At 38.5% G+C, this 12,952-nt stretch overlaps 1 protein-coding gene across 2 annotated transcripts in view; it reads left to right on the top strand.

Annotated features, from left to right (window-relative positions):
- The window catches only part of Crb1 (crumbs cell polarity complex component 1), a 176,745-nt gene that overhangs the window by 58,513 nt on the left and 105,280 nt on the right, over window positions 1–12,952 (top strand). The window contains exon 5 of one of the 2 annotated variants that reach the window (XM_021170879.1): window positions 4,922–5,104. The exons of the other annotated variant lie outside the window; for it this stretch is intronic. Coding sequence (XP_021026538.1) covers window positions 4,922–5,104 — 183 coding nt within the window. The remainder of the gene's footprint in view (window positions 1–4,921; window positions 5,105–12,952) is intronic. 2 annotated transcript variants of the gene reach the window in all.

Raw genomic sequence — 12,952 nt, 5'->3', positions numbered from 1 at the left:
CTTCCTTTCTCTCTCTCTTTTTCTTCCTTCATTCTCTCTCTTTCTCTTCCTTCCTTCCTCCCTTCCTTCCTTCCTTCCTTTTTAAAGAAAGTCCACTATATCAAACAAATCCTAATACATAGCAACCTACTATGAAGACTATTGTTTAGTAGTAGTTTATAAGTATGTAAGTATGAAGTGAAAGTGTTTTAAAAGCAGGCACTCTCATTGAAGACATACGAAGGGTTCTTTGGGGAGCTCACCATAAAGAACTGTGAGAGCTCTATCTGACATGTTTCTTAGTTCCTTTATCCAATGCTTGAGTTTCTTCTTCAGATTGTTGAGAAAGGCCCCATGGGTTACATAAAATAAATATACTATGGTGAAAGAAGATTTATGCCGTAGTTATTATTTGAAATAGGATCCACTCAAGAGTTTATTAGGGTTACAAAATGAGCAATCGTATTGTTTTCTCATTACTGGCTCATTAATAGTTAATTCTCTAGTTATGCACTGAGCAGGTTTTAATTCAGTTGTTGTCATTTTAACCATTAATTAGTACTATTTATTCTCACTCAGCCATTGATTGAAGGTCAACTATTTATGTATTGCTGGGTAGTGAAGTGTTGAATAAAATACACACAGTCCTATTTATGTGGAGCTGACAATCTGTTGAAGCAGGCAACTATACACGCAAATAAACACATCATTAAAAGTTGTCAAAAGAGCAATGGAAGAAAAAGACTGAGAAAACTGACAGGAAACCAAGGCATTCTATTGTGTTGTGATCTGAGTAAGAGAGAAAAGTAACGTGAGGCAAAGTCTGAAAATTGAGGAAGAGTTGGCCAAGAAAAGGCTTGGAAGGGAATTTCCCAGGAGGGGAGAGAGAAGTTGTTAAGTCTGTGGGTAGGAAGCATTCTTGGGGAGAGTGGAAAGAGTGGGCTGGGGTGGAAAGAACCCATCCAAGGGAGCTCTTAGGTTATATTAAGAATTGAATGTTACCCTATGTGAAAACAGGAAACAATTTTTATTATTTTAAACTAAAAGAAAAGGCTATGGTTTGATCTCCAAGTTTTGTGAGTTAGGGCTATGAATTTTACCGTAACAATAAGTTTCTCGGTGAACTTAAGTCAACATTCCAGATGTTATTGGGCTGTAGGTCTGTGTCCCTTGAAAGACTCCCTGCATTTGTTGTACCGGCTTACAGAGTAGCTGATGCTATTCAGTGTCCACCATCATAATGTCAGTATCCTGATTCATTTATATTTGGGGGTTCACACTACACACAGCACAAGAAAACAAGACAATCCTCGTAATGGATAAAACATGAAAATGATAGAAAACATTTTGGGAACCAAATCTATTAACCTTGGTAGTAACTAGGGAAAATAACTAAAACAACGAGAGAAACTTACATTTGGTGATAGCAAATGTCCAGTAAGTATTTAGATCTACTTTTGGGTGATATGACAGTGGTGCTGCCTTGGTGGCATCTGTCAATCTTGGCTACAATGACAAATATGTATAACCTAAAACACAGAAGCTCCACTTTCAGGCTTCAACTTCAAGGTTTTACCAAGACACACACTATTTCACTGTATACCTTGCTTCAACCTGCAAATGAATGCTTACACAGTCACACATTTTGGGACTCCTAGTGATGAAGTATGAGTTAGATCTGTCATAGGAACTTAGAGTGAACAGGGAGTAAACACAGTAAGTTGTGAAAGGTAACATGGGAAACAATTCATTTATATTAAAGCCCTTCCTACACACTAAAACCATATTTTTATAGACATATGAGTGTAAAGACATGGAAGCAGATTGCACAGGGAAATTTATTTTTGTGTTTGATATTTTAGTTTCTTATAAAATGGTAAGCCATTTATTTTTAAATTCTTAGCTGTAATTAAATTACCTAGCTAAATATAGGAAGGTTTAAAATAATCTAATCTACTTCTGCATGCTGGGTGGTAACGTTGACCTTACTCTGACCTTTAAGGGAAATCTTGGGGTTTCTATTGGTGTGGTGACACAACATGACCAAGGCAACTTAGGGAATAAAGGGTTTATTTTGTTTATATTTCCACATCTAGTTCATCACTAAAGAGACAATCTCTAACAGGGCACCAAACTGGAGGCAGAACCCATGGTGGAAAACTGCTTACTTGCCTGTTCCATCCTCAATGACGTATCTAGCTTGCAGCAAATTGACATAAAACTAGTCAGCACAAACTGACCTCTTGTCAGCTTGACATACATTCATGTCACTTGCTAAGAACCAGTCTCAGCTTGGAGAAGGGTTCTAAAACAAGGGGCATTTGAGAGCAGCGAAACAAACAACTCAAAGTCAAATCAAGTGTTACCAGCTGATGGCTGTGTTCTGCTTGAGATGGCTTCCAGACTGTTCTCTCTATGTTCTCCTTTCTCTGGAGATCCCCAGCTAGCTCTTTGCTTCAGACAGCATTTTTTGCAAATCTAAAACCTCTCTGGATTACTCGTTTCTTGCAGATCAAAAGTCCAGTCTTTTATTTACATAGCAACTCAGTCTTTATTCCAGGTTCCTTTTTGATTACTCCATGAATCAACACCCCATGACACCAGCCCCTTGATTCTTAGAAAGAGAGAGCAAGTATAAGCACAGACAATAAGATAGCTGGGTGGGAGCCTGTCCTGAAATTACCATTCCTACCATGTCTGGGCCTGGACCTAAACTCCCTCTGTTCTAGGTTGACCTTGAATTCAGAAATCTGTCTGCCTTTTGTCTGCCTGTCTTTGTATCCTTATGACATAGTGCAGCTGCCTCTGTTCCTTTAGATCTGCGAAGCAGTTCCTTATAAATTCATATTGTATCCTTATATTTTGCATAGTTGGGAAGTTATATATTTTCAAACTCATGTTTTCAGTGTTCTTTCTCACAGCTTTAAGGGGTGTCCTGAAGGTCACAGCATTCTCCATTTTGCTGAGACATAGTGTCTTCACCTCCTGGTCTCTTGCTGTCTCTAATTATCATAGTGATTATCATAGTGTCATTAACCTTGACAGAGAGGACATTCCTCAAAGGAGGAATGTGAAAATATGTACATTATTATAAAACAAACCTTTCATCCACAGCAACCAACTACACTAGTGGAGGCCTACTCTCTGCTGGCTCTATTCAAGGGGAACAAGCTAACATCCCTTATATATGGTCAAGCAGGACATGGCAACCACTGTTAAGCTGTATCTTTGCCTTTCTTGTTCATCCCCCAAATCACACATTAGTATAAACACAATATGAAACATTTTTACAAATGTAAAAAGTCCTACAGTCTCTTTTAAAATCTAAATTCACTCAGGTGTTCATTCTATAAAATTAAAACAAATTAAGTTAAATACTTTCCTATTTCAAGAGGTAAGAATAAGTGAGTAGTCACAATAATATCAAAGCAAGACAGTACAAATCACTCAATATTTAGTATCTGGGATGTGCTCATGATTTTCTGGGCTCCTTCAAAGGGCTATAACTTCTTTGGCTCTACCCTCTGCAAAACACACAGAATATGTCCTAGGCTCCTGCTGGCTCCACTCCATACCTGCTGCTATCCTTGGTGGCTATCCAAGAACTGACAACTCTAAAATGCTGGGGTCCTTTGCTGCAACTGTGAAGTACTCTCACCAATACCCTCTCCTGGGCTTTCCTTCAAGGATACCATCCCTGAGACATGGTGCCAGAACTCAGCTGCTCTCCATGACCCCTTCATGCCTTCAAAACCAGTACCACTTGGGTGACCCTTATGCTACCAAATTAGGCTCCAGGCATAAAGTATAACCTTGGCCAGCTCTGGAACACAACTTGAATGTGTTGACTCTAAGGAAATAAATACTTCTCAGAAGATTCCACTTCAATACTGCTGGTCTCTTGTTTAATCACCACTATATATATATATATATATATATATATATATATATATATATATCAAAGATTTTACTTCAGTTGTTCTGGTATCTTGTTAACCACAGCTGATTTTTCTGCCCCAGATAAACAGAACCATAGAGTCTTAACTTAAAATAGCACACAGCCATGATAGAGCCATTAAGAGACTTTCAAACTTCCTTCTGAAACTTTACAAGGCAGGCTCCAATGTGTGCATTTCTTTCAGTTCTATTATCTTCCAAACTCCCACACAACAGTCCACCAAACTTTGAATGCCCAACAGCTTTTCAAGCCCAAAGGTCCAAAGTCTTTCCATCGTCCTCCCTAAAACAAGGTGGTCAGATCTGTCACAAAAATACTCCACTATACTGGTACCAATTTCTGTCTTACTCTAACCTTTAAGGGTACCTTAGGGTTTCTGATGCTGTGATAAAATACAGTGACCAAAGCAACTTGTGGAGGGGAGGGTTTGCTTAGCTAATACTTCCATATCTAGTCCACCAATGAAGAAAGACAGGGCAGGAACTCAAACAGAGCAGGGACCTGGAGGTGGGAGCTAATATCAAGGCCATGGAGCAGTGCTTGCTGATTTCCTTCTTCCTCTCTGATGACTCAAAAGGGACTTGGGGTTGGCTATGCGGACACTGCTGCCTTTTCAGATATTCTCTTTAAAAGTTTCATTTTAAAAATGATAAATTGAAGTTAATGGTTTTCCGTTTTATGCAATGTTCAGATTAAATCATACCTACCTTGAAATTCTACTATATTTCAAGCCTTATAGGTTAAACCTTTCTAAAAAAGTATTGACCAAAATCATACATTTTTTAAAAATTTATTATGTATCCCTTATCCATTGCTACTAGAATCTGGTTCCATGTAGTATCCTGTTATTGGCTTCTCCTGCTAGCTTTTTGAGGGTGGGCACCTTGCTAATTGGCACCGGCACAGTGGTCAGCCTCTTCTAAGACATGTGCCTGGCATTCCTGAGCTTTGACTAAGCAGCTTCTCTAAACTTTTATCCTGCAGGATACACAGGTGCCCTGTGTGAGACAGACATAAATGAATGCAGTAGCAACCCCTGCCAATTTGGGGGGGAATGTGTCGAGCTGTCCTCAGAGGATCTATATGGAAACACTGCTGGCCTGCCTTCCTCCTTCAGCTACGTTGGAGCCTCGGGCTATGTGTGTATCTGTCAGCCTGGATTCACAGGTGAGGCAAATGAAGTGGGAAATGACTCCTTGTGTTTTATAGCAGAGAAGAGATAATTAGAAGGAAAACCTGTGCTGTGTAAACTCTGGTGCCATGGCACAAAGGGTCCCCCTTGTGGGCATGAGAAATAACTTGGACCACATGTAACTCCTTAGCTTATAGGGAAAATGTAAAGAATGGGGATGGAAATGGATAAAATGGGACACATTTTATTGAGAATTGCTGTCTACCTCAAAGTCTTCAGCCTAGAAGTAAACGCTATCAGTAATTTCGTGTGACCAAATTTGAGAATGTTTAGTCTTATGGTCTATTCACATTTGCTAGAAATGTTATAGTTATGAATATGTGCATGAAGAACAATTATCTAGTTTCAAATAATCTTGCTAATCTATTCTGCAGCTAAAGTCAATGAAAACATCAAATTTCAGTGGCTTCTCTTCCTTTTGAAGCACCGTCTCTAAAACCGAAGGTTCTTGCATGTCTATTTTCCACTGAAAAGAGGCATTTGTATCTAGTGTGTGCTCTGAAACTTCCAGAACTTTTGAAACAGCCCCTCAAAGTGTTAATAAGTAGTAATTTACCCACAACTGCTAGATACCAAAGAGAAAGATAATGGAAATCTAGTCTTCTACCCTATCTTTTTCTCCATAAATTAAACACGTACTTCAGGAAATACCCTAGTTGTTGCTGGGAACGTCTAGGAAAAGATAACGATGAAAAAAGACCTAGGATTCCCTTGATTTTCCTATTTCCTATTTGAAGATAACAAATTTTGATTTGTGATGGTTTTGTCTAGTTCCTGTAGGAGCCTTGTCTGGAGGCTGCATCAGGATAAAACATGTAATCTCTGACCAGATTTTAACACACATGCTTTTGCTGTGCCACGAAGCATTTGTGAACCTGATGCAATCATAGTAGGGTCTCTTTATCACAAACTAGAGTTTGGGCTTACTCACTGTTTGAACGTAGGACAGTTTAGTGAAGCAGCCCCAAACTCTCATCGGGACAAGGTTTTATAAGAACTGGAAATAAGTGAGGGGATGTCTATCCTGGCAAGCATCTAACTGAATATCTGTTGTAAGCTGACAGGTGGATGCTCTGAAGCAAGACCATATACAATCACAAGTGGTCTGAAAGTACATCTGAAACAATCAGACTAATCCTTGATTAACTGTTGCTAGGAAGTAGCTATGGGGTAACTCTGGCCAAGGACAAGCTATGAGGTCCTTCCTGGTACCTGGGTACCGTGGATTCAGCTGTGGGCCACGTTCTCAAGCTTTTTGTCTTTGTTTTTCTTTTCTTTTAAGACAGAGGCCAGTTCCAAGATGGAATAAGTTTGGCCTCTCACTCTGACCTTAATTTTTAGATTAATCTTGTAATATGTCTTATTTTCTAATCATGTTGACCTGTAGGAATCGATATGAGCTGTGAACATATAGGTTTGTCTGTAACATATTTGTGTAGTTACCTCACCCATAAGAATAGTTCATTATTCCATTTCTATTTCATACTCTTATCTCCTTTCTTCTTTTGAAGTTATTTGAATTGGGTATATTGATGCATTTTATACAGCTACTTGGCATTTTCCTGGGAACAGAGTGGAGAATATATTCCAGTATCCCCTAATATTAAGTTTGGGATTATACAAAGGAAATTCAATCAAAGTGAGAAGCCATTGTTTTTGTGCCTTGACAGAAACCAATATGGCTGTTCAACAAGAGGTATAATGTTTCAGAAAAGCCAGAACTGATGGAAAGCTGACAAGAATGACTATGTTAGTTAAAACACCTGCCTATGGCTTAATGAATTAGTATCTTTGTTTATGTGGAATTCCAAAATTGTGTTCCAGTCATCAACCTTTACCCAGTGATGATTCCATGATAAAGTTATCATACTCTTCCACACGTCCCCCAAGGAACCCCTTCGTACTTCCCCCCAGCAATGTATAAGTGATTGATTTCTTCAGATTTCATTTGTCTTGGCAGTCTCTGTGTTGTTGATTGAGATTTTCCATGTATATCCACTAGGTCTCATTGAATGTGTTACCCACGTATTCTGTGCCTTTACCAATTTTCTGTCTGGACAGCTTTCTATTCACTTAGAAGAGACTTGAAATCCCTGCCTACAGCGTCAGACTCATTTCTTCTTTCTGCTCTATCAAGTTTTGGTTTATCTATTTTTTAGGCTCTGTTATTTGAAGCACATTTTATAGTTATTGTATCTCCCCAGGGGTTGATCCTTCTGCCATTATACAATAACCCTGTCTCTGTATGAATTTACTTTGACATCTACTTTATGTAATGTTACTGTAACCACCCTGAAATTTTACAAATTAGGTTTCCATGTCATATCTTTCCCTTTCTCATCTATCCTCTACCTACCTGTGCCACTGAATTTGAGATTCATTGTAAAAGCACATTAAGCAGCATATTATTGAGTTGATTTTATATTTTTATTCTGCTAACCTTTGCCTTGTGTATTTAGATAATTTTACGATTTTGTATATTAGAGATAATCTATTCTTTGCTTTCTGTTTGATTGGTGGTTTTATTCAGGAGTTCCTGTGAGTTACTTGGCTCATTTTTAAAATTCTATCTTGATTTTATTTATCATATGTTATATAAATTTCATAGTGGTTATTTTGTGCTTGTCTTACCAATCTTCCACCACTCTAAGGTGAAGTATGTAAACTTGATATCTACTTAGGCCTCCCTCTAGGGTATCATTGTTTTGAAGATTACATGATGTTGTGATTTTTATTTTAATGACTAATGTGATTTTTTAAAAATAATATTACCTATATTTTGCTCTATATTTTTTCTTTCATCCTATGGTCTCATTTTTTAAAAAATTTTCTTTCTACTCATTAAAGAGCTTCTAAGTTTAGGGGTGACTCAGAGTTAGCAACGACTTCTTTTATTTTTCTTGTCTGAGAAAGAACTTATTGTCCACTCATCCTAGAAGGAGATTTTGCTAAATATAGAACTTGTTTATGACAGTTAATTTTATTTAGAAATGTATGCTACATTCCTCTGTACACCATAGTTTCCTTTTAATATAATGCTTTATCATTTTTTCAGAATTTTTTTTACATGTATACGATGTATTTCGATCATTTTCATCCTCCCATTCCAATTCTTCCTGGAGCCCTTTCCCAACAGGTCCCAGCTGATTTTATGCCCTGCCTCTGTTAAATCACTGAGTAAATTAACGCTGCCCATATGCATGTTGGTATGAAGCTACCAACTTAAGTATGGTTATTCAACCAGAGGCCATGCTCCTATGGAAATCTGACTCTTTCCACTAGAAGCCATAGGTTGTCGATAGCTCTTCAACAATGGATTGGGGCTCACTACTCCTTTTCCATCAATGATATGGTGTTAACTGGCTTGGTCATCTGCAAGTCTTGTTCAGGTGACCACAACTCTGGTGGATTCATGAGTGACACAATCTTTTCTTATCCAGAAGATAGAATTTCACCCCAGTCTACCTCTGAATCTAATCTTTTTGTCCCCTCATTTGTGATATTCCCAGAGTCTTGAGGGAAGAGTGAGTGAAATGCATGTCTCATTTGGCTCAGACTCTATTGAATTGATACTTGTTTACACTTTGATCACCTGTGAATCTCTGTATTCGTTACCCTCCACCACAGAAAGATTATCAGATGAGGACCAATAGCCACATTATTGTGTAGCTATAGTCTAGAGAGATCCATATTTTTAAGACACTTTGCTGTTGTATGCGTTTAGCAAAATGGCAGTAGTAGTAGTTCCACACGTAAGAATTCTTGTCCAGAAGGACAGTGCTAAACATGTTGCCTTCTATGAATAGGCCTTAAGTCTTAAATCAGAAATCAATTGCTTACCTTCATCACATTTACGTCATTATTTTACCCATTGCCCTTATCTTGCCAGGCTGTTCAACATAGCTTACAAAGTCTGCAGCTGTGTAAGATTGCTGATGACTATTCTTCCTCGGCATCCTACATAGTACCTTCTTGAACTATGAAAGCTAACCAAAGAGCAGAACCTTCCATAGCAGTACTAGCTTTACTCTACATGTCATATGACCAAAGTGTGTAGCATCTTCTAATTCTAAAGGTGGAACTGGAGCCTCAACCGCACTGAGGAACAGGCAACCTGTGCACCTACCTGAGGCGGTGGTGAGGTTCTGACCTGGACTGCTGCCCAGGGCCATGTCTGACTCCTTAGACTTGCTGCAGTTAGGATCTGTGTTGATGTCTGTAACCCGGGTTACCACCAAAGGCAAAGTGGATGTCCATGGTCTGCACTGCCATCAAAGACCAGGTGGACATCTGAGAGCAGTATATGCTGATCTCGGTGGCTTCTGCTGCCACCCAAAGCCACTGGGATATTCAAGTCCATTCTGCTGTCAGAAACTGGGTCTGGGTCTGTGGTCAGTCCTATTGCAGTTGATGTCCCAGGCCATTTTACAACCAAAGGCTATACAGATGTCCCTGGTCTGGACTGCCACCCAAGGCACTGTGCTGAGCTGGTCCTGTCCCTCATCTGGGCAGCACCACAGAGCTGACCCTGGCGGTATGTAGGCAGGTGAGTTGGCCCCAAAGGCAGGAGAGCAAAAGAGCTAATAATTCTGCCCCTTGCTGGCTGTGGCATTGAGTAAGCTATCCTAGACAGTGCTAAAGAGCTCACCCTAATAGTATGGGCAGAAAAGCTGGCAGGCTAACCAAATCAGCTACCACACAGGCCCAGATCCAGGGCTTTGGGTTGCTCCACCCCAATATCTACCCTACATGAACTGCTGGAGCATGTGAAAAGGCTGGTCCTGCAGATTAAAATCTCAAAACTCATCTCGATGAACATTTGCAAGTAAAGATGTGTAGAAAAAAGGATATATTGTGTGACACACTACAGTTTCCACGATGCAATTTTTAAAAATTATTATTCTTATTTTATATTCTTTTCATGGGGGGTGCTGCAAAGGCAGAGAGGAAATACAGAGGGACAAGGAGATGAGTGAGATTGGGATGCATGATATGCATTGGTTCACAGAGAATCAATTAAAAACAGAAAATTCAAATGGAGCTACCACACACTAGGAATCAATGCTCCTCCTAGAAGTTAACTAAAAACCAATGCCAGGTATGGGATGCCTCCTCTTAAGTTGTTAGTGAAGATTTTCTCAGAAATTCTCCTCAATATAATCTATTGTAGTCAGTCTTGTTTGAGACAAAAGAGACACCCTCTACCACTGAGGTGGTGTGGTTTCTTTCTTTATCTTTAGTTTTTCGTTTTGTCTTATCTTCCCTTTTCTTTTAGTTTTCAGAAGTTAATTTATAATGTACTTTCATGTTCCTTTGCATTTGAGTTTATCCTCCCAGTGATGTACTCAGTAAGTCAAAAAGCTTTTTTTTTGTTGCTATGACAACCAGCTGTGATTAATCTGTTCCGTAAGAAGGCTTATTTTGTTTTGTAGTTTTAAGTCTGTGATGACTTGATGCCACTGTCTTTGCCATTGTAATGAAGGGAGACATTATGCTGGACAGTGTGTAGCAGAGGAGGTTACCTTACTGTACGGTAGCAAAAAATAAGAAAGAAAGGGAATAGGAGACACTGGAATCCTAATTCAAAGCAGTGCACCAAATTTAGCTTCACTAAGCTCCATCCTCGAAGATTTCTCCACATCCCAAGGGGCCACGGAACAGTGACTGGTAGGACTAAAGTTAAAGATCCATGGGAGTAAAGAGGCTTCTGGCTAAGCGTTGTGATAGGCTTCTCCTTACCACTGAAAGACAGAGAACATGAAACTATAGTATAGTCCCCTTTGCTGAGGTCTTCCAGGCTGAGGGTGCAAGCATTCCACGGGTTGTTGAGGGAGAAAAAGACAAAGTCAAGTAGTACAGAGATGTATTTGTGCTCACAATGCCAGACAGAATTTAATGGAAATTATAGGAACCTAAATAGTTCAATAAATTAGTATTTTATGCAAGTGTATTTGCTGTGTATGAAAACTGAAAAGAAGTTCTGATGACCTGTATTTTGTCCTTGAACTATCCTCTCCAACATGAATCTAAAACTCCCGAATTATATTTAAGGATTAAAGCTTCCACTTGATTCCTCAAAATATTGTTATATGAATAGCTTTAACAAGTTTCTAAACCATTTCATAATAAAGTCCCACTTTCAACTCTAACTGTGTCTCTTCAACTCCAATTAGCATCTATTCCAACACTGGCATCTCTGTAAAGCTACATTGTCACTTCTGGGGCTGCTTCACCCATCTGCTCTCTGTGTGGAAAGACTGAGGTGGGCAGCAGGGGATCCTGAATGTACTGGCTTCAAACCTATAAGCAGGGTTCCTCACAAAACACCCGATGAGAGCCACCTGGCACAGTGGCTACACACAGAGCACCGGTCCTCAGGTTCAACTGTTTTAAGCAGTTGCTAAAAATGTATCCATTTTTTTCCTAAAAAATTAAAGCCTGTGCCATGCAAGAATTAATTTCTGTTTTTTTAAACCTAAATCCAACTAAAATAGCCATATAGGACCAAACATCATCCAGAGCTTCACATAGGCAGGAAGCAAAGAAGCTTATGACATAATCAACATCTTCTGGTAAAGTGAAATTTCCAATAGAATTTTTCCAACATCATCCTAGGCTCATTGTTCTAGAAATATATTTTTTTCTTAAAATTCAAAATTGGTGACATAGATGCTAAGTAACTTGAATAAACTTTTTTTTTTGAGGTAAGGCTTCATTATGCAGCCCTGGTTCACCAAAACTCACTATGTCCTATGTAGACGAGGGCCATCTTGAACAAAAAGATACACCTGTTGCTGCCTCCCAACTGCTGGGCTTAAAGTGTGAGCCACCACAATTGGTCCTACTGAACAGATATTTCATACATGTAAAATAAACCCTGGCTCTAAATATCGAACATTACAGGCAAGAGTATAAATGAGTCATGAAAGAAGACCTAAAGCTGTTTTTTTTCTAGTTTCAACTTTATCAAAGTTTTTCTTTCTTTTCTTTAACTGTGTGTGTGTTTGTGTGTGTGTGTTTGTGTGTGTAGGCATGTGTGTGTAGGTGTGTGTGTGTAGGTATATATGTATATGTGTAGGTGTGTGTGCATGTGCCCATGTGTGTTTTAAATTTCTATGTTTTCTGTAAAGATTAATGTAGGTATACCATCTCTTTGTAGAAAGATTAATTTGAAAAATCTACTTATTAAATGATTACCACTCTTTATGAAAATATGAAAGTAACAGGAGAAATGGAGTGAGCATGATTGTGAGTAAATAATCATCAGACAACTCTGAGATCTGTGTATTGACCAACAAATCTAATTAAATAATTATATTACTAAGACAAAAGAACATAGCCATGGCCAACCCTTCAGCAGGAAGTTCATAACTGAAGTCTCAGCCATCCACATCATCATACTACAGGCACTGACTTCAAGATTCAAAACCTGACCTGGGGATATTTTATACAAAGGTCTTGTTTTCTTTTTAAAATTTAAAAAAAATTGTATTGACAGATAGCATATGCTAATCATTTGGAAATTTAAAAATTCATTTTAGGAAAGTACACAGGAAATAAGTAAATTAAGTTTTATCAGCAAATTTGGAGAAACTGTTAAATATATTCTTCCTTAAAATAGCATTCTAAGTCATCATAACATCCAATGTATATTCATGTGTATTTAAAATGAAGTATACTTTTTTTTAAGAAACATTTTTTGGGGAAATGCTTTCCATGCAGCATGCTGCCACCTTCTTCTTCTTCTTCTTCTTCTTCTTCTTCTTCTTCTTCTTCTTCTTCTTCTTCTTCTTCTTCTTCTTCTTCTTCTTCTTCTTCTTCTT

Source organism: Mus caroli, chromosome 1 (assembly GCF_900094665.2).
Source record: "Mus caroli chromosome 1, CAROLI_EIJ_v1.1, whole genome shotgun sequence".
In the NCBI taxonomy this organism is placed as follows: Eukaryota; Metazoa; Chordata; class Mammalia; order Rodentia; family Muridae; genus Mus; species Mus caroli.
This window is presented reverse-complemented; position numbering and strand designations above follow the sequence as displayed.